General features: G+C 42.3%; 2 protein-coding genes across 5 annotated transcripts; one reads left to right on the forward strand and one right to left on the reverse strand.

The window, feature by feature from the left end:
• LOC104436294 (calcineurin B-like protein 9) lies at positions 1–5,241 on the forward strand. Of its 3 annotated transcripts, XR_005549780.1 has the most exons (10): positions 1–270; positions 532–709; positions 1,007–1,089; positions 1,597–1,656; positions 1,955–2,063; positions 2,145–2,197; positions 2,277–2,357; positions 2,460–2,572; positions 2,730–3,074; positions 3,857–5,241. XR_005549780.1 is itself a non-coding variant. In XM_010049026.3 (9 exons), the coding sequence occupies exons 1-9, from the start codon at positions 250–252 to the stop codon at positions 2,782–2,784; spliced, it is 753 nt and encodes a 250-aa protein (XP_010047328.2). In that variant the 5' UTR covers positions 1–249; the 3' UTR covers positions 2,785–3,421. The 3 variants fall into 3 exon arrangements, 2 of the variants coding, with proteins under 2 accessions (XP_010047328.2, XP_010047329.2); XM_010049026.3 differs by lacking the exon at positions 3,857–5,241 and having other exon boundaries at positions 2,730–3,421; XM_010049027.3 differs by lacking the exons at positions 1–270; positions 3,857–5,241 and having other exon boundaries at positions 547–734; positions 2,730–3,421.
• A 151-nt stretch (positions 5,242–5,392) lies between these two features.
• On the reverse strand, positions 5,393–13,733 carry LOC104436295 (probable serine/threonine-protein kinase SIS8). 2 transcript variants are annotated; one of them, XM_039310060.1, is made up of 14 exons: positions 13,048–13,733; positions 11,613–12,053; positions 11,307–11,416; positions 9,822–10,639; positions 9,523–9,684; positions 7,987–8,027; positions 7,619–7,687; positions 7,436–7,536; positions 7,192–7,270; positions 6,858–6,956; positions 6,693–6,761; positions 6,521–6,570; positions 6,253–6,429; positions 5,393–5,965 (listed from the first exon to the last, which is right to left on the reverse strand). In XM_039310060.1, the coding sequence occupies exons 1-14, from the start codon at positions 13,489–13,491 to the stop codon at positions 5,872–5,874; spliced, it is 2,754 nt and encodes a 917-aa protein (XP_039165994.1). In that variant the 5' UTR covers positions 13,492–13,733; the 3' UTR covers positions 5,393–5,871. The 2 variants fall into 2 exon arrangements, with proteins under 2 accessions (XP_039165994.1, XP_010047331.1); XM_010049029.3 differs by having other exon boundaries at positions 9,523–9,747.
• Between the last annotated feature and the right edge of the window lie 3,550 nt (positions 13,734–17,283).

Consider the following 17,283-nt stretch of genomic DNA (forward strand, 5'->3'; position numbering starts at 1 on the left):
GGGACGGGTCGGCCCAAACGAGTCGCCGTCTCTGACTCGCCCGAACCGTCGTCATCGGCCGGCGAATGCGAGCCGGGAGACCCCGCTTCTTCTCCTCCGGCGGCGGCTGCGGCGGCGGAAGAAGAAGCATAAGAAGAAGAAGAAGAAGATCCTCCGAGACCTCCGCCTCTTCCGCTCTCTCCGCGCGAGATGAGATAGCTCGCAGAAACGGGACGCGCCTCCGGCTTCCGCGAGCTCCGCCAGGCGCCGATGAGGAGCAACATTTCCTCGGTAAGCCGACGAGCTCGAGATTCATTCGCGATTTTCCCGCCCGCCGGAGCTCGTCCGGCGACGCTGTTATCCTCGGAAACGCGTTTTTCCGACGCGTTTTTTTCGCGTGCGCCGGCTCTGAGATTTTTCTCTAGTTTTAGGCCTCCGATCGTCGGACCGATTTCGCACGCGCCGTCGCTGCCGCTCGCGAGATCGGTCGCGGACGTCGTTGACTCGTCGCTCGCTCGCTCATCATTTGCTTTTTTTTTTTTTTGGTTGCAGAGATGCAGCTCCCTGACAATAGGCGAGCGGATCTGCGCGGCCTTCATACCGTTCGTGGCGATTTTCGAGATTTTTATATTCACATTGGTCGATTGCTTCGAGTGCCGACCCCGGCCGCGCGACAGGAGGCTTCCCTACGGTTTCAGAGAACTGGTTCGCCTCGCAGATGAGACAAAATGTCTGTTCCGTCTTCCTGTTTCTTTGTATGTCTGTCTGCTTCTGGCGATTTTTTTTTCTTTTTTTGGAGTGCTCCTTTAATTATGCCCTGTGCAACGTGTTTGGAAAGAATTTTCTTATCCATGGACCTGGGGAAAAGTGTGGGTTTGCAAGAGTGCTCAGTTAATTTGAAATGTTTGTGCGTGCGAGTTCTCGCCTCTGCGTGCGCATCCAATTCTTGAAAATCTGGTACCCATCGTTTGCAGTTGCTCTACCCAGAAAAACGGAAATTTGATGGTTATGTTTTCTTACTTTGCAGTCACCGTGAACGAAGTGGAAGCGTTACACGAGCTGTACAAGAAACTGAGCAATTCGATCATTGATGATGGTCTAATCCACAAGGTAAATCGCAGCGCGTCATTCGATACTTACCATACGTGTCCAGTCGTTAATTTCATCGGCTTTTTTCTCCCGTTCTATTTACTGAGCCCTTTGGAGGGAAGTTTTGGATTTCCTTTAGCTAGATTGACCAATCCATACATATGGCATGAATTGCCTGGGGACTAAAGATTATGATCATTTACTCATATTCTGAAGTTAAAGGCTTATAATTCCTGTTCTGTTCGTGTAGTTTGCTCACAATCAGATCTCTTTGTTGTAAGTTTGTAACATTCGGCACAGTTACTGTGGTCTACCTAAAAAGAGCGTCAAAGAATATGACGCCATATGCTTGTTTTATACTAATTAGCTGCAAGGGGCTCAGTATTCCTGCTCATATCTCTGCATGGTTGTGACCTTTTCCAATTCCGCATGCAATGATTTGTACCAACCAATTGCGCGCATTTCTTCTTGTTGTAAGAACGATATCCAGTTACCAACCCTTAATTGTTAAACGTCTGTTGGGCACAGGAGGAGCTTCAGTTGGCACTGTTCCAGACTCCGTCAGGGGAGAACCTTTTCCTCGACCGGGTGAATAATCTCAACAACTCTTAGCCATCTTTTCTCTCATGTTTTACGATAACTGCTCCGAGCTGATTGGTCTTTGATATACATCAATGGGGTTAGTTCCTGGATGGTTGAACATTACTCCTTGACACTATGAAGATTTAATTTAGGTTTTCTTGTGCATTGATACTTTCAGTGATTTGTCAAGTGTCAGTGTAAAGCTTTCCTGGACCAAAAGTGATATGGGTGGCAGTGCTAATCCTTTCTCGGCCGTCCTCTGTCTCTTTGTTGATGAGTGTTTTGTGTTTTATTTCTTTTCTAGGTCTTTGATGTTTTTGATGAAAAGAAAAATGGAGTCATTGAATTTGAAGAGTTTGTCCATGCACTCAATGTCTTTCATCCCTATGCTCCAGTGGAAGACAAAATAGACTGTAAGGATTCATTATGTGGTTTACTAGTATTGTTGCAGCAGAGTTACTTTGTGTTGATGGTAATATATCTATTCTTTGCAGTTGCATTTAGGTTGTATGATCTCAGACAAACAGGGTACATTGAGCGAGAAGAGGTGACTATTTTATTCATCCTGGTTGCTGATTTACCAGACATTATAGGCAATAGGCTCATTAACCTTCCATTGGTTTCAGGTTAAGCAAATGGTTATTGCAATTTTGATGGAATCAGACACGAGTCTGTCCGAGGATCTCCTTGAGGCTATTATCGACAAAGTAATACAGACCCCACCAAAAGAAATGCATTGTATTCCTTCTCATTTTCTTCTCACCTTTGATAACAACCTCATCCTCACAGAAGGCACATTACTTTTGCAGACATTTGCTGATGCAGATGCTGACAGGGATGGGAGGATCAGCAAAGATGAATGGAAGGCTTTCGTGCTACGAAATCCGACTCTTCTGAAGAATATGACTCTTCCATACTTAAAGTACGTCTTTATTCTTTCTGTCCTTGTTTTGCATGTCTCTGTTTCCACACTCTTCATTGTCGTTCCTTCTTTTTTGGCAACCTTTTCAAAATTTCTAATCGACCATCAGAGTTTGGGAGTATGGACCTAACTGCTTATTCAAAATTTCATTTTCCAGGGATGTCACCACTGTGTTTCCGAGTTTTGTTTTCAATACTGAAGTCGAAGACTGAAAGTTCTAGTGATTTATCATATTGCACTACTGGATAGTGCCATCAAAAGATAGTCTCGCATGAACAGCCTCATTTCAGCAGATACATATAGGTCAAGTTTTCTGTGGGTTGGAGACAGTTTTTAAGTTTAGGAGCAGATTCCACTTTGTCATTTGATTATGGGAACTACAGTGCTACTCAGTGATCTGAGCAAATGAGGAAAAGAAAGGAACTTATTAGAAGGAAAAATGCTTTTGTTGCTCTGGGCGTCAAATTGCAGCATGGTGGAAGAATCTCACAGATAAAAGAAGGTAAAAACAAAAAGACAAAGCTGGATTCTAGTAATTAAACCCGTTATAGAGAATTTCATAGCTCGAGCACCCTGGTGGGGTGCAATTGTCAATTTTGTAATGGCGTAGTTATTCGCCAACAATTTGCCTTAGGTTAGTTGTGTACATAGTTTTCCTTGATGACTAGGCACTAGCAACTTGAATGATATGGTGTGGACCTTCGAGAGAAAGATCATTGCACGCTAGGTCAACCCTTTCAGCTCTCGAGTCCACCATTGAAGGCCTTGTACATAGTTTCCTATGTGAAAGGGACAATTGTTTATGCTCAGTGAACAAAGAGACAATTCATCTTCTCTTTTGACTTGTTACTCGACTCTGTTTCTCCATGTTTTCTTGTTTTGGTACATACACAGGGCAAAAGCCTTCACAAAAAGAGAAAAAGCTATCAAGTACTACAATCTTTGATTCCTAATTTTTCTCCTAAAAGAGAAAAGCCAACTCCGAAGGTGGAATGGTCTAGGTGATTTGCTGGTCATGGCATGTAGGTACCGCTAAAGATTGGAAGCTGTGATGAATGGAGGGAGTAATGTGATTTCAAACGTGATAAGATGGACTGTTGTATCAATTCAAGAAGAGCTTTAATTGGACAAGAGTTCCATGTGCATTTAGATTTGTATACTTTTACGAATTTGTTGAATTTTCTTTTCCTATCATAAGTAGGATGTTGAGTTTCGTATGTTTCTTAGTTAAAAGGCTTGCCATTCCAATTTGAAGCAGGATTTCAATTATGTATACTTCCACAGGTTACTCTTTCTGTTCTTTCATTGAGGCCAGCCTCTACTCTGGAACACGACGCAAACCTAAAATTATTTACTCATCCACTGAGACTCTTCAGATTCTGAATCGAATTGACTCTCCCCACTCTGGGACTGGTCGTACTGTACGGACCCTACCTGCTCCCAGTTGGCTACTACTGAAGCCTCTGGTGAATCTAGGCTGCCGCCAGTGGAGCAGACTCTTGCTGTTGAGATGGACAGTGCTGAAAACTCGAGTCATTCCTAACAGATGTTAATAGAATCCTAGAGAGATCTGGGACATCAGTCAATCTTGGTCCCAAAGCGATTGCTCTCCGTGCCACTGGCACTCCTGGTCCTAGCGTGCAAAGCACAGAAAACCAGAGTCTTGGAGCTGGAGAGGCACAGGAAAACAGGATGGTGATCACAGAAATAGGAGAGTTCGAGGACTCAGGATTGATGAAGAAACTTGTGAGCCAGATCGTGAAGACTCTCCAGGAATGAGGATGAAGCAGCGGGAGCGACATCTGATGGTGAAGGAAAAGATGAGGCCAGAGGCTGGATATAAAGTTGGGGGAAATTAGTTTTGATGATGAAGGTCCTGTTGACGAAAAAAGGGAGGAAATCGTCGTGGTCCCCGATGAGATGATTCGTGAAGCCGTGTTGGGTAACGGGGGACAAGCTCAAAGAAACCATCGATTTGGGGTGGTCCAAACGTGGATGAGAAGAAGGGCAAGCTAATAGGCATGGCGGATGATGTAGGGGAGAATGATCCACATTGAAAGGAAGCTTTCTGGTCGTTTTCCCATAACTTTAATAGAAAAGTTCCCGGCAAAAGAAAATGCGAGAAAGTGCGCTAAGCAGTACCAGCAAGAGTTGAATTAGATGAACGATTCTGACAATCCGTCTTTACTAAGCCTGGTTCGGAGTAGCGATCCTTAAAGCGGCATTTGCCAGAAACGAGAAACATAATGACTCTTCATGCCCCGCTTGATGACTGGAAGGTCGAGCATTCCTCGGGTCAGAAGCGAAAGCCTGAGCCTACTAAACTCGGGTGCGCCAAGAAGGCCGAAACCTTGAGGTATTATACTTCACTGGCATGACTATGAATTTGGGCAGCAATTGGCAAATTCTAGTCTCTCCAGCCTCATAACGAGTTCTCTCCAATTCGAGTGAGAATGACGCGTGCATCATTCGAGTATTGACGCATTGTTGCATCAGTAAAGTTAGATTGGACGAGATTCTGTCAATTAGGAGTCGAGTTCTATTAGGGATTTTATAAGTTCTTTCTTCCTATTATAAGGAAGGTTTTCTTATCTTACATGTTTCCTCCTTTATATTTTCCTTTACTAGAAATTCAGATTTCAAAGAACCATTACGGTTCTTCCTATCAATAGAGCAAATGAACGATTATCAATGTTTATCTCAAGTGTCATGCTGAAGCAACTGTACTTTTTATCTTGCGACGTCAAAATGACTTCGAATTATCGTTCATTCAAGATCCCAATCAGACCAGACTTCCTTAAATGTAAAGACAAGAGCATCTAAACAAACATCCCTTTTTTCTTTCCCATTCAATTTTCACAATACCCTGCAGAGATCGACTGTTTACACTTCACAAGTAAGATCTCTGCGAGTTACATGACTTTAATTACCTTTTATTTTTTGTTTTTCGGTTTCTTTTTTCTTTTTTCTTTTTGCATTGTTCTTGATTCTTACACTTTTCTTACATGAGAATTGACAGTTGCATGTTGTAGTAATAAAACAAAAGCACATTCCAAATGGGAATCCTCCACTGCACTTTTGCAGCCTGCTTCATTGAAGAGGATGTCCACCTTGTGCTGCTGAATGAAGAGTGCTCGTGCCCCCACTTTGACTGAGCCAGCACCCCTCACAAATAAAAAGTATTTTCTCTCTCTACAGTTTCTTTTGCCGAACGAAAATTGCAACCTCCAGCTCTTCGAGCCGAGGATCAAGCATCTGTCTGACTAGGAGAATTACAGGAACAGCAACCCCCAGCAATGCTAACTGGTAGAATTCTTTCTGTCAGCAAGCAACCGTTGGAGACGTCTTAGACGAAGTATAAGCTGAGTAAAAGAAGGCCGCAAATGTGGCTCCCTGCAAGAGACAACTTCTAGTCAATTGTTGAGTAAAAGCAGCAAAGATCGATTAGGAGTCACAGCACAAAGACTTCCAGTTACCGGATAAACGACTTTCTCATTCAAAAGATTGGTAAAAGTAAGAACAACACAACTAAAAAGCAGATATGCATACTCATATCAGATCTTGTGTGGGAAATGTAAAGAACCATTCTCAATCAAGTAATCCCCATCTTCATATTGCGTAAGGCTCAAGACATTATAGTCGACCTGATACAATGCAGAAATTTTAGGCTTAAGACTTACGTTAGCCAACATTCTTGTATTATCTGTGCAACAGTGGGGTCAACCTCCTCTGGGATTTCAAGACGCCTGTTCTGGAAACCAACAGCTCCAACAACTTGCATTGAATTCAACCCCTTCCATGGTATAGACAAGGTTGCCAACTCCCATAGTATCACACCAAAACTATAAACATCACATCTGCAAAAAATATGAATATGTTCACGCAACAAATCCAGGAGTGAATTAAAAAAATTATAAAAATGGAATACGATACATTTTTTACACTTACTTCTCGTTGGCTGGTTCATTCCTTAGAACTTCCGGTGCCATCCACTCCGGCTGTAACAAAAGAAGGCTCCATCATTGGGATAGCACAAATGGTTCTCATGATTTCATTTCATCACTAGGGGGCATTCAAAAATACAGCAATACGCCTAAATAAATATCAGCGTTGAAATTACCGTTCCAGCAGTAGACTTTGAGGACAAAAACGTGTGATGCTTCATCCGTGACAAGCCAAAATCACAAACCTGGAAAGGCAAAATGATGAATCTTAAAGATTGCTTCTAAATTTAAGATAGAGTGCCAAAGCGGGAAAGAAGTGTCCAATCATTGTTAATGTAAACCTTAACAGCCCAGTTCTTATCAACAAGGAGATTTGGAGATTTTAGATCTCGATGCACAATAGTCGGGTGGCTTGTGTGCAAGTAATTCATCCCTTTTGCCTGCCAGAAATGAGAAAACAAGGCCCAGAAAGGTAGGTGAGGAGGAGCTCATGGATGTAGCAAATATCTCACATAACAATGTATCTCTGCAGAAACTTGTGGCAGATAATCGGAAACATGCACAATGCCATGCACATGTAACTGGAACGAGCTCACACTCCCACGCACTGAGAGATCATAAGTAGATGGGGGAGAGGGAGAGGCTAGGAGGGAGGTTAGTAGTACAATCCCATACCACATCAAGAGCCATTCGCATTCGCCTCCTTTCATCAAGTTGAGGATTGGGACGATGCAATAACCGGTATAAACTTCCCCTAAGCAAAAGAATTGTAATGTAAGCACGCAACATCAACGTAGAGATTTTAAGATCATACTATCACCTGAAGAAATCAGTCATTGAAGGTCTAAGCATTGGAAGGAAGACTAAAACTCGTAGTATAAAGCTATCACTAATTGAACAAAGTTGTGAAGTGGAGAACCTAGGGAGAAATTCTGTCAATATAGAAAAATGAGGAGGTCGTGTAACTGCTCCCATGAAAAGGACGACATTGGGATGCCGCAACCTTAACATGATTTCAACCTTGAAAGAAAGCATAAAAGTCAATTAGTTTCATCCCATGAAGGAATTAATAAGGTAATGAAATTCAAGGAATTGAACTTACTTCACATTTAAATTGTGCCAATGCTTCCCCCGAAAAATCTTGGTCCAAAAACTTCTTTACCGCAACTTCCTGTCATCGGATACAACGCTGAGAACATCATATTACAGAACATGCCACCAAACTGACATGCAGACCACAAAAACAAGCAATCATGGCTCTAAAACTAAGTCATACTTAGAAAAAGAAGTTCATTAGCAAGAGGCCAAGAATTTCATAAGGGATTGGGAAGCATTTGGTGAGGATTTTTGCTTCACACGACTGAAAAGATTTTAATTTATAAATGACATAAGTCACCAAAAATCTCACTAAACATGAGGCTCGTATCAACTAATGATGAACAATCATGACTGAGAAAAACTGAAACTTACGGTCCCATTCCACTCCGCTCGATAGACCTCCCCATATGATCCTGCAAGATAAAACATGAACAGAACCCATTACTAGTATTGAATGACAGATAGGCAATTACAAGTCTAGTTATTTACTACAAGCACATGACTGTTCTTTAAGAAAATTCTATGTTCAAGTTCAACAATTGTTAGTATGGGAAGAATATGCACCCCAAATAAACACATTCAACAAAACCAAATAGAAAGCCCTTGTGCTCACTATATCATACAATTTCATGAGAAAATTCCAGGCAACCAAAATTCAAAACCAACAGAGAATGCCGAGACAATGATCAACAGACACTAGCTCAATGCATCTCTTGTTAGTTTGCATTAGAAGAAGGTTTTACTCAGTTATTTCAACTCCCCAAAGCATTTCATCTCTCAATATGCTCTTCCTTGTCTCTAGGAGCCTAGGTATCTACTGTAAACCTTTCCTAATTTGGACCTCACCCTTCACTTTACGGATATGCCACCAAAGGCACAGGCTAAGTGCTCTCAAAGAACTTTAGAGTCTAAGGACAAGTAGTTGGCAAAGAGCAAAAGGGTAGATAAAGACTGCAGCCAAAGCCAAGGGATTCCCAAAGGGCTGAGCACAAGCAGAGATGACACATCATAGGCACCAGCCTAAGAGGCAGTCAAGCAACTCAAGCGAACTGCCCTAACTTTCTAAAACATAAGAGACAGAAACGATAAGTTTTTAAAGGTGGCCTGAATACCAAATCTTCCACTACAGCTCATAATTAATTAATCTATCTGCACACCAAGGTATAATTAAGCTTACGAAAAGATAGAAATCTCCCGTAAGCTTTAATGCGATGTTTGGCAATTTGAAGTGTGTAAAACTACAAGTGGCATTATACTCAAAGATGTCTGTTTCATCATATCAATGCAAAATGGAGGACAGTATACGCATACAATCAAATGCAAAATGGATACATGCCTTTCATCCAATCAGCTTGAATAAACCTTTGTAATATTCTCCTTAATTTCAGTTTGGACAAGATGCCATTACATACTCTAGCCAAGAAGATATATTACACTAACATAGATATGAAAATCGTCAAATGGACCAACTTTTGAAGGTTTTTCACACAGATAACAAAATGCATCACATAGTCTATCAATTATAGAGGCCAATACATGGAAACAGAACAAATAAGGATCACGAAAAGAGCATTACGATAAAATAGAAGCGCTCAATACTCAAGCAAAGAGAGAGAAGATATGGCCACGAAGTGAAAAACCACAAGTGCGCAAGAAAGTCCAATTCCACACCAATGGAAATATAGAGAGCAGAGAAACAGTCTGATGAATATACCAAATAAGGACTCTTAATAGCTGATAAATGCTGAGCTTGGAATGAATGTGATTGGTCAAGATGTAATAGATAGACAATCTATTGTAACGCAATTATCTTCAAAGTACAGTAAAGGCATACAGCATTCAAAAACAATCTCCAAGAATTTTCAATCCTCCCAGGAGGACTGACATAGAGAGTCTAAAAGTTCTTACCAATGCCAATTCGTTCCCCTATCTGAAGATCCTCCCATCTAATGTCACATTCTGCATCCCCACCAAGCATTGGGTTAATTGTCTCACTGTGACCATTACAGTATATTACATGTGCACCGCTGGCTCTGGTTCTTTCTTCCAATTTTAAAGAGGATGCAGCACCTGCATTGTCATAGTTATTACCACTGGTTGTGCACTGGCCAACTTGGCTTTGAAAAAAATCACCTGAAACAGAAAGGTCTCCTAGATCAATTCCTTATGGAAGGTGATTCCCAATTACAAAGACAGGAGAGCCATACCTGATATCGCAGGGCTAGTCTGAATCTTATTACTAATTCCACTATTAACAAGCACAAATCCTTCACTTGTAGCATCAGAAGATTCAGAACACAAAGGGTAGCCAGAAGTCGCAGCATGCTTATCCAACTTTACAACCTTTTCAGACAATTCCATGGCATTCAGGTTTGATTCACCAGCACAGCTAGAGCTTTCCAATGGTCTAACAACAGTTGAGGGTGACCAGTGACCATGACCGGCCAAGAACTTTTCCAGATAAAGCTCAGACAAAGAACTTTCTTCATTTCTTTCAGCCAGGTAGCATCTTTCATGAGCTTTTTGTTTGTCAACTTCACGACCATCAACATCTGAAAATAAATCGGGTGGAGGGGAGGCTCCACTCTCAACCAAAACGGCATGGAGCTTCTGAGCAAATTCTGGATTTTTTGAAGCACTGATGACTAACTTTGACACATTTTTCACTTTGACCTTCTGAGATTGTCTTGCTTCTCCACTTATACTTGATGGATGTTCCTGTGATTTACGTAGGGAGGGAAGAAGCTTCCCAAAGTCATTTTCAAATATTTCAGTTTGATTTCTTTCAGAAAGGATCCTTTCATCCTCTTCTGCGCTATTGCCAGTGCGAGAGGTGTCTCCTGTATTCGAGTGGCCAATATGGCAAGGTCCCTCAAAGTTCAGGCCCACTGCCAGTGTTTGAATTGTAGCATCAAGCAAATTAGGTGATATATCAATGTCGGAACTCTGTAGACAACTCGCAGGTACCTCAGCAGGAATTAGAGTGCCTGGAGCACCCATCAAGTCAATTATGTATTCACCGCACCTATTCAACACATTAATCAAATTAGGGTCAATCACTTCAATAGAGTGGTAGAAGAGAACAATTCAGAAATTGAGACAAGAAAGAGTGTAGGACAGTGTGCATTACAAGAAAACTTGTCCCAGCCACTAAAAGATTTCAAACCAGAAACATCACTATGACCCGAGAAACAGTCACTTCTCAGTACACACCATTCTACTACAGTTGATATTTTATACACCAATTGAGAGCTTACAGAGAATTGGATTAAAGATTAGTTCCTGTCATTGAATTCATACAGCAGACTGTACTTAGCAGATAAGGCTTGATTTGTTGTTGTTCTTCTTGTTGCTTTTGTACACACAAGTATGGGTATAATTGAAAGTAACCAAGTCTAGGAAATAAGCACCATCACTGTGCTTCAAGTGCCCAGAAAATTAATTATCGACAGAAGTGGATAACTCTACTCCCAAAACGATGGAAGCCTGCCCCTGAAGCATGCAGACATACAAAACTTACCAAGAAATATCAACAGGACTCACCATATCAGCAGCAAGAATAAAAATTAAGGAGGCCAAAAAACAGTTTCAAGGTTACTATAGAAGAGTGACTAAAACTTGTAAAGTAATTTCAGCTTTATCAACAAGTTTGGTTTAAGATAATCAGAGATGTTACAAAAGCAGATCATCACCTTCCAATTCCAGTATCAATCTTAATCAGGTTCACAGCCCCTTCATCAGTGCCAGTGTAGTAGCTTCCTTTTACCAGCTTACAGGGAATATCAAGCCTATCTGCTAGAACCTAGCATCCAAAATATAAAATGCATCACGTAAAATTTGGCAGTGGACTTAATACAGACAGGTAGGCTAACTTGTAAACTTCACAATCTAGCGAGAGTCCACTTGAAAAGAGGGTAGTGAAAATAACAAAAAGTGACAAACAAAGCCTTCTATCTATCAATCAGTTTACGCCATGAATAGTTGAAAAACTGTAGAACCTTAAAAAGCAAGGCCCTGTGCCGTGAAAGTCCAACATTGAGTAGTCCAAGTGGCAAAATAGCAGTTTTGATTGAACTGCGGAGCTCATAACTTCTTGCGCTCCACCTCTTCACCATTTCATCGGCATCACCAACTGGACCGCCCATTCTATCAGCAACCATATCGGCAACTTTCTGAATCAAGCCACTCATAAAAGGACCACATTGAGAAGCTTGACATTCCATAGATAGAGCAACTGCCGATTTCTCAAGCTCTTGCAGCTCAAAATCAACCATGCGGTTCACCACTATCACTTCGTAGTCAACATCATCATTAACAGATATAGCTTGAAGATCCACAAACAATGGCATCTTTCCTCGTGCAGCTACATCTGATTTGATGCCATACACGTCATAAAATCCATCCATCACACTTTCATCGTAATTGACCACATTATGAGTCTGCATTCGATGAAAATTCACGAGAGTTAAAATTGATTACCAAAAAACCTAGGTGTTCAAAGTTTCACAACAATGCGGCAAAAGTCGCAGACAGATTTCACCCTTTTCAGCTGACACTTACGTAGTAAAATTTTCTAGGAGGTTTGCCGAATTTACTAAACGATGCCGAAGAATGAGGGACAGCAACTAGGTTATTATTAAAGTTCACAAAATCAGGATTTGCCATTTTACGAAGTTTACAATGTGGAAAATGAATGAAGCATGTGAGACAAAACGTAACCAGCACTCAAATTAGATTGCAATACTAAAGGGAAAATTTGATTCTGTAAATGCAAATAACAAACAGTCAAAAACTAACTGCGAGATCAAAAAATATAATCATTGATATCTACAATCATGTTCCTATACCGAGACATGAGGCTAGTGAAAGACAAATAAGACAGAAAGTCAAATGCTCTTATTTTTGTGATGCATTTTTAGGCTGAATGGCATAAGCAACACTTAGCCAAGGTACAGCAGGGACGGGGCTCATAGGTAAAGCTTCACGACACAAGATCCATTAAGAAACATCATAGAGGAATTACAAGACCAAGCACACGAGGACCCTTTTGCTCCATCTAATCACACGAACTTTCCATTCCACACATGGATGGCCTACTTTCTATTTAATGGTGATTGGCAGTCAATGAAGACAAAAATTGTTCGACCGGAGGGTTCTAAAAGGCAATCCCCATGGAAGCCGACCGATGGCAAGCGGCGTTGCCTGTCAATCACGCTTAGTGACCTAAAGGATGATGACCAACGTTCGAACCTCAGAAGCATAATTCCAAATGACCATTTTGACGGATCAGTAACCAGCCTATGCATATTACAAAGTGCATAACGCAATCGCAAACCGATCCAATCTCAATTCAACGCGATTCAAAAGCCACAGAAGATTCGGAAAAAAAAAAAAAAAAAAAAAACCGACAAGACTAGGGATCAGAAGAATTACCCAATACCGAAGCGAGAGGAACTCCACTTGGGCGTTGGGCTCCGCCGCGTCGGCCGCGGGGCAGCCGAGGCTAATCCGCTTGGCGGCGTCGATCTGCGCCGACTCCTCGGGGTCCTCGCGCACCCCCACGTGATCGGCCGACGACGCGCTGATCGCCAGCGCCAGCTGCACCTGGAACTCCTCCTCCAGGAAATTGAAGTCGCCGCTCCCCCCGTCGTCGTCGCCCGATTCGACCTCGATCCCCGCCACCGCCCGCGCCCCCGGCGACGGCGACGGCGACGGATCGGGCCCCACGGCCAGGCTAGGGCTCATCCCGCCGCCGGGGGCCCGCGCCTCGCCCAGCCCTTGGTGCTCCGGCAGCAGCCCGCCGCCAGCGCCGCCGCCGCCGCCGATGTGTAGCTTCCGCAGCAAATGCTTCACCTTCGACATGGACGGATCGATCATCGAGCTCTCACCGATCCATGGAAATCCCAACCGCGCAATCGAAGCAGGAAGTCGTCGGCGTTTCGATGAACTCGGGCCTTAACCTGCGCACGCCACCGAAGGGAGGAGGGAGGAAGAGATTCGCTTAACCTGCGCACCCTTCTTCGTCAAGCTACCACCACTTGTAGAGAGAGAGAGAGAGAAAGAAAGAGAGAAAGAGAGAGAGAGAGAGAGAGAGTTAAATTAACCGCTCAACCATTCCCTCCAGTTCAGTGAATGGCCTTATGAACTACAAAATGGAGAGAAAAAAAAAATTATATAAATTAATTAATTAAAATAATTATTACAAAATTTGAATTATCCTGTATGGTTTTTTTTTGAAGAAAAATGAAAATTGGGAATTTGGTGACGGTGGCGGTGATGGTGGGGCGGGACTTTTCCTTTGTCCCCACCTCCACTCCGGACGCCACGTGGCGGTCTCCGTCTTGGCGGGATGATGATTGGTGCTCCCCTGGCCTTTTCTTGCAATTCCTCCATGCTGCTTTGGGGAGAAAGGGTAAGGTCGAATTACGTAAGTTGTACAACATGGCATTTTTCTTTATCGGGGGGCGGATGATTGTAAATTGGCCCCCCCTCGGCGTCATCCCAAGTTGTCTTGAGAATTGGATTAGATTAGGAAGGAGGGAGGTGGATATTCCCCCCGAGATTCCGCTCTCTTTTTCCCTTTTTAAATTAGAAGATAATTTCAAAAGTTTTTCAAGTTGGAGGAAGCAATAAGCCCTTGCACTTTGGGAAGCATCTCGTGCGCAACTCCTATCCAACACGAGCCGTCGGAGACGTATCGCGAGGATTCTCGGGTGGATCTTCCAAGTTCGACACGTTTCGGGAAGTGGATCTTCAACACGAGTTCGGAGACGACACCGGTGGATCTTCTTCCCGTTTCTTCATCTATGGTCGAATTGAAGAGGACCGGCTTAGTTTGATGCGTAGAAATTTGATCATAAAATATTCGATAATTCGTGGGATGGGATGGGATGGCGTCTTTTCATTTGGAGGGCCATTTTAAAGGATGGTATGATTAGACCAAAGTGGAATGCGGACATTCATTCTCATGGGCACCCTGCCTAATTCCAAGGGCACAACATGGGGTTGAATTGGTAGAGCTATTTTAGTAAGGGAAGCAAACCCTCGTGCCAAATAAAGTCAAATTGGCCCCATCCTCTTTATTCCTCGCATGTGAGGTTCTCCTCATTTTTCCGGGGAAAATCACATGACGACCCTTTAATTTTCTTCCTAGAAAAGGACCCTAGAGATTGGAAAAATTAACCTACTAAATCGGACATAAGAAAGGGGACAAAGAACATGATTCCGGTAGTCGAAGTTACGTAGAGGATCTGTTTTTCAGTAAAAAACTTATTATAAACAAATAAAGTTTCTTGATCGGATGAGGTTACCATTGCTTTATGTCTAATGATGGAAACATGCCTATTGCGACAATAGGCAAAAGCGGTTTGCTAATGACGAGTTCAATTTATTAATGTAATGAGACTCCAATTTTGGGAGTTGTAAGCGTACATGTCACGTTCAAGAGGATGGATCCTTTCTTTAGCATAGTTGGCCTCAGGGTGTCCTGTCTCTTATTGCTCAATAGCTGCGAAAGCGATATTTCAAAATGCACAATTGTAAAAAACAAAGAAAAAAAAAGAAACATTGTGTATAGGGTTGTATTTATCTCGCAGAAATTTAGGGTGCGCATGGTTTCATTTTGTTCCCAGGGAACAAAAACAAAAAAGTGTTTTGTTAAGAACGGTTTAAACAAAAAGAACGCGTTTGGTAAGTGTAAAAAAACTGTTCTTGGAATAAAAAAGAACGAAACATGTTTGGTAACTTGCAATCAATTTCTATTCTTAGAATAGAAAAAGAAGCAAACACGTTTGGTAAACGACAAAACAATTTGTCTACATTTCGTTTGATTTGTTCATAAGTTGCATTTTTGCTACAACAAGTACATAATAATGCTACATATAGAATGCACCATGAAATTCAGCCAACACAAGGCAGCATTACCCTTGGTTATACCTTCTTACGATGCCGCACAACCACGCCGCACCCGACTTGCCTAAATCTCCCCCTTGGTGGTGAAATCGTCCTTCAACGCCCTCGCCACTAGCTTCACCAGCCTGTCCATTCCACATCACCATGAGCAACAAAATAACAATCGAAAGAAACCACATCACCGACCTATTCATTCAAAATCACCAGCCCCTGTCCACCTCGCTAGAGGCTGCGGCGAAGAACCGCCGCACAAGTAGCTTGAGCGAGCTGCTGTAGGCTTCTTTGCTGCACTGCCGGGTCGGCTGCGGCTCGCTCGGGCTCGCTCGAGCCTTGGTCCAAAGCAGTGCACTCGAGCTCGCAGCGGCGGCTCGAGCGAGCTCGCAGTGGCTCGAGCTCGAGCTCGCGCGGCTCGAGGCGGCAACTCGAGCTCGCGGCGGCTCGAGCGAGCGAAGGGGAGGCAATGACGAGCTGCGGCTCGAGCGAGCATGCTCCCCTTCGGCGCGGCAGATCTGGCCGAGCAACGCCGCTCAAGGGACGGCTCGCCGCACCGAAGGGGAGTGCCGGCCCAGGAGAAGGAGCGCCGAAGGGGAGCGACACCGAGGAGGAGGGCCGAACGGAGAGCAACGCCGACCAGGAACGCGTGGAGTCGCCGGAGTGAGGAGTCGCCGGAGAGTTAGCCGAGTGGGAGCCGCCGGAGAGATGGAAGACACGCGAAAACGGAAGAACGAAGCTTCGGCGAGAGAGGAGCGGACGACGAGCACGCACGAAGAGTTCTTCTTCGCTTTGTTCCGAATTTGTTCTTTTGTTTCTTTCGTTTTTGTTCTTTTGTTCCGTCGAAGAAGTGTTTCTTTTCAAAAAAAAAAAAACAACTTTTTTTGTTTCTTTTGTTTCTATTTTGTTTTGAAATAAAAAACAAAAAAGGAACAAAAATGCAACCAAACGCGTTTACATTCCTTTTTGTTCAGGAACACTTTCCGTACAGAAGTGTTAGGAAACACTTTTTGGAGTGTTCCATGCACGCCCTTAATGATTTGAATAATAATTTCTTTTGAAAAAATAATCGTAAAGAATGGACAAAACATAATTTCATTATCTACAAATTAAATATAAATTGTGATTGATAGCAAATACATTTTGCATTGACTAATTATTTCAAGTGATACAAGTAATCATTTTTATAAGAGTTAAAACTTAAAAAATCATAAACTGGTACACTTGTGACAAATTTACCTCAAATTATTTTTTTGACCACAAAAAATCCCAAACTGATATACTTTTGACAAATTTACCCCAAATTGGTACACTTATGACAAATTTACTCTCTGTTAGTTTTCGTTAAACATGTAATAATTGACTGGTATACTAATTTGAGATTTTATACTTTGTTTGTCATAGTTTACAATTTTTATGATTTTTTTGTGGTATTAATCAAATTTAGCGGAGGGTATAATTGTCACAAATTTACCAGTTTTTGGTTTTTTTATGATCGAATAAATTAGTTTGGGATAAATTTGTCATAAATGTACAAGTTTAGGGTTTTTTATGGTCAGTCGGGGTAAATTTGTCACAGATATACCGGTTTGAGGTTTTTTATGGTAAAAAAATAGTTTTGGGTAAATTTGTGACAGGTGTACCAGTTTAGGGTTTTTCAGGGTATTAACCCTTTTTATAATAATACTTCAAATGATTCATTTTCCATAAAATAAACATAACATAAATTGCAAGCTAGACCAATTATAGCTCACAAACCTATTTCAG

The sequence above is a fragment of the Eucalyptus grandis genome, chromosome 3, assembly GCF_016545825.1.
Source record: "Eucalyptus grandis isolate ANBG69807.140 chromosome 3, ASM1654582v1, whole genome shotgun sequence".
Classification (NCBI taxonomy): Eukaryota; Viridiplantae; Streptophyta; class Magnoliopsida; order Myrtales; family Myrtaceae; genus Eucalyptus; species Eucalyptus grandis.

Coding starts and splice junctions, on each gene's coding strand:
- LOC104436294 (XM_010049026.3), top strand. CDS start 250: ATGAGGAGCAACATTTCCTCG. Junction 1,657..1,954: donor AGAACCTTTTCCTCGACCGG/GTGAATAATCTC, acceptor TTTCTTTTCTAG/GTCTTTGATGTTTTTGATGA. Junction 2,573..2,729: donor ATGACTCTTCCATACTTAAA/GTACGTCTTTAT, acceptor TTCATTTTCCAG/GGATGTCACCACTGTGTTTC.
- LOC104436295 (XM_010049029.3), bottom strand. CDS start 13,491: ATGATCGATCCGTCCATGTCGAAGGTGAAGCATTTGCTGCGGAAGCTA. Junction 9,748..9,821: donor GACTAGCCCTGCGATATCAG/GTATGGCTCTCC, acceptor TTTCTGTTTCAG/GTGATTTTTTTCAAAGCCAA. Junction 7,688..7,986: donor GAGCGGAGTGGAATGGGACC/GTAAGTTTCAGT, acceptor ATCCGATGACAG/GAAGTTGCGGTAAAGAAGTT.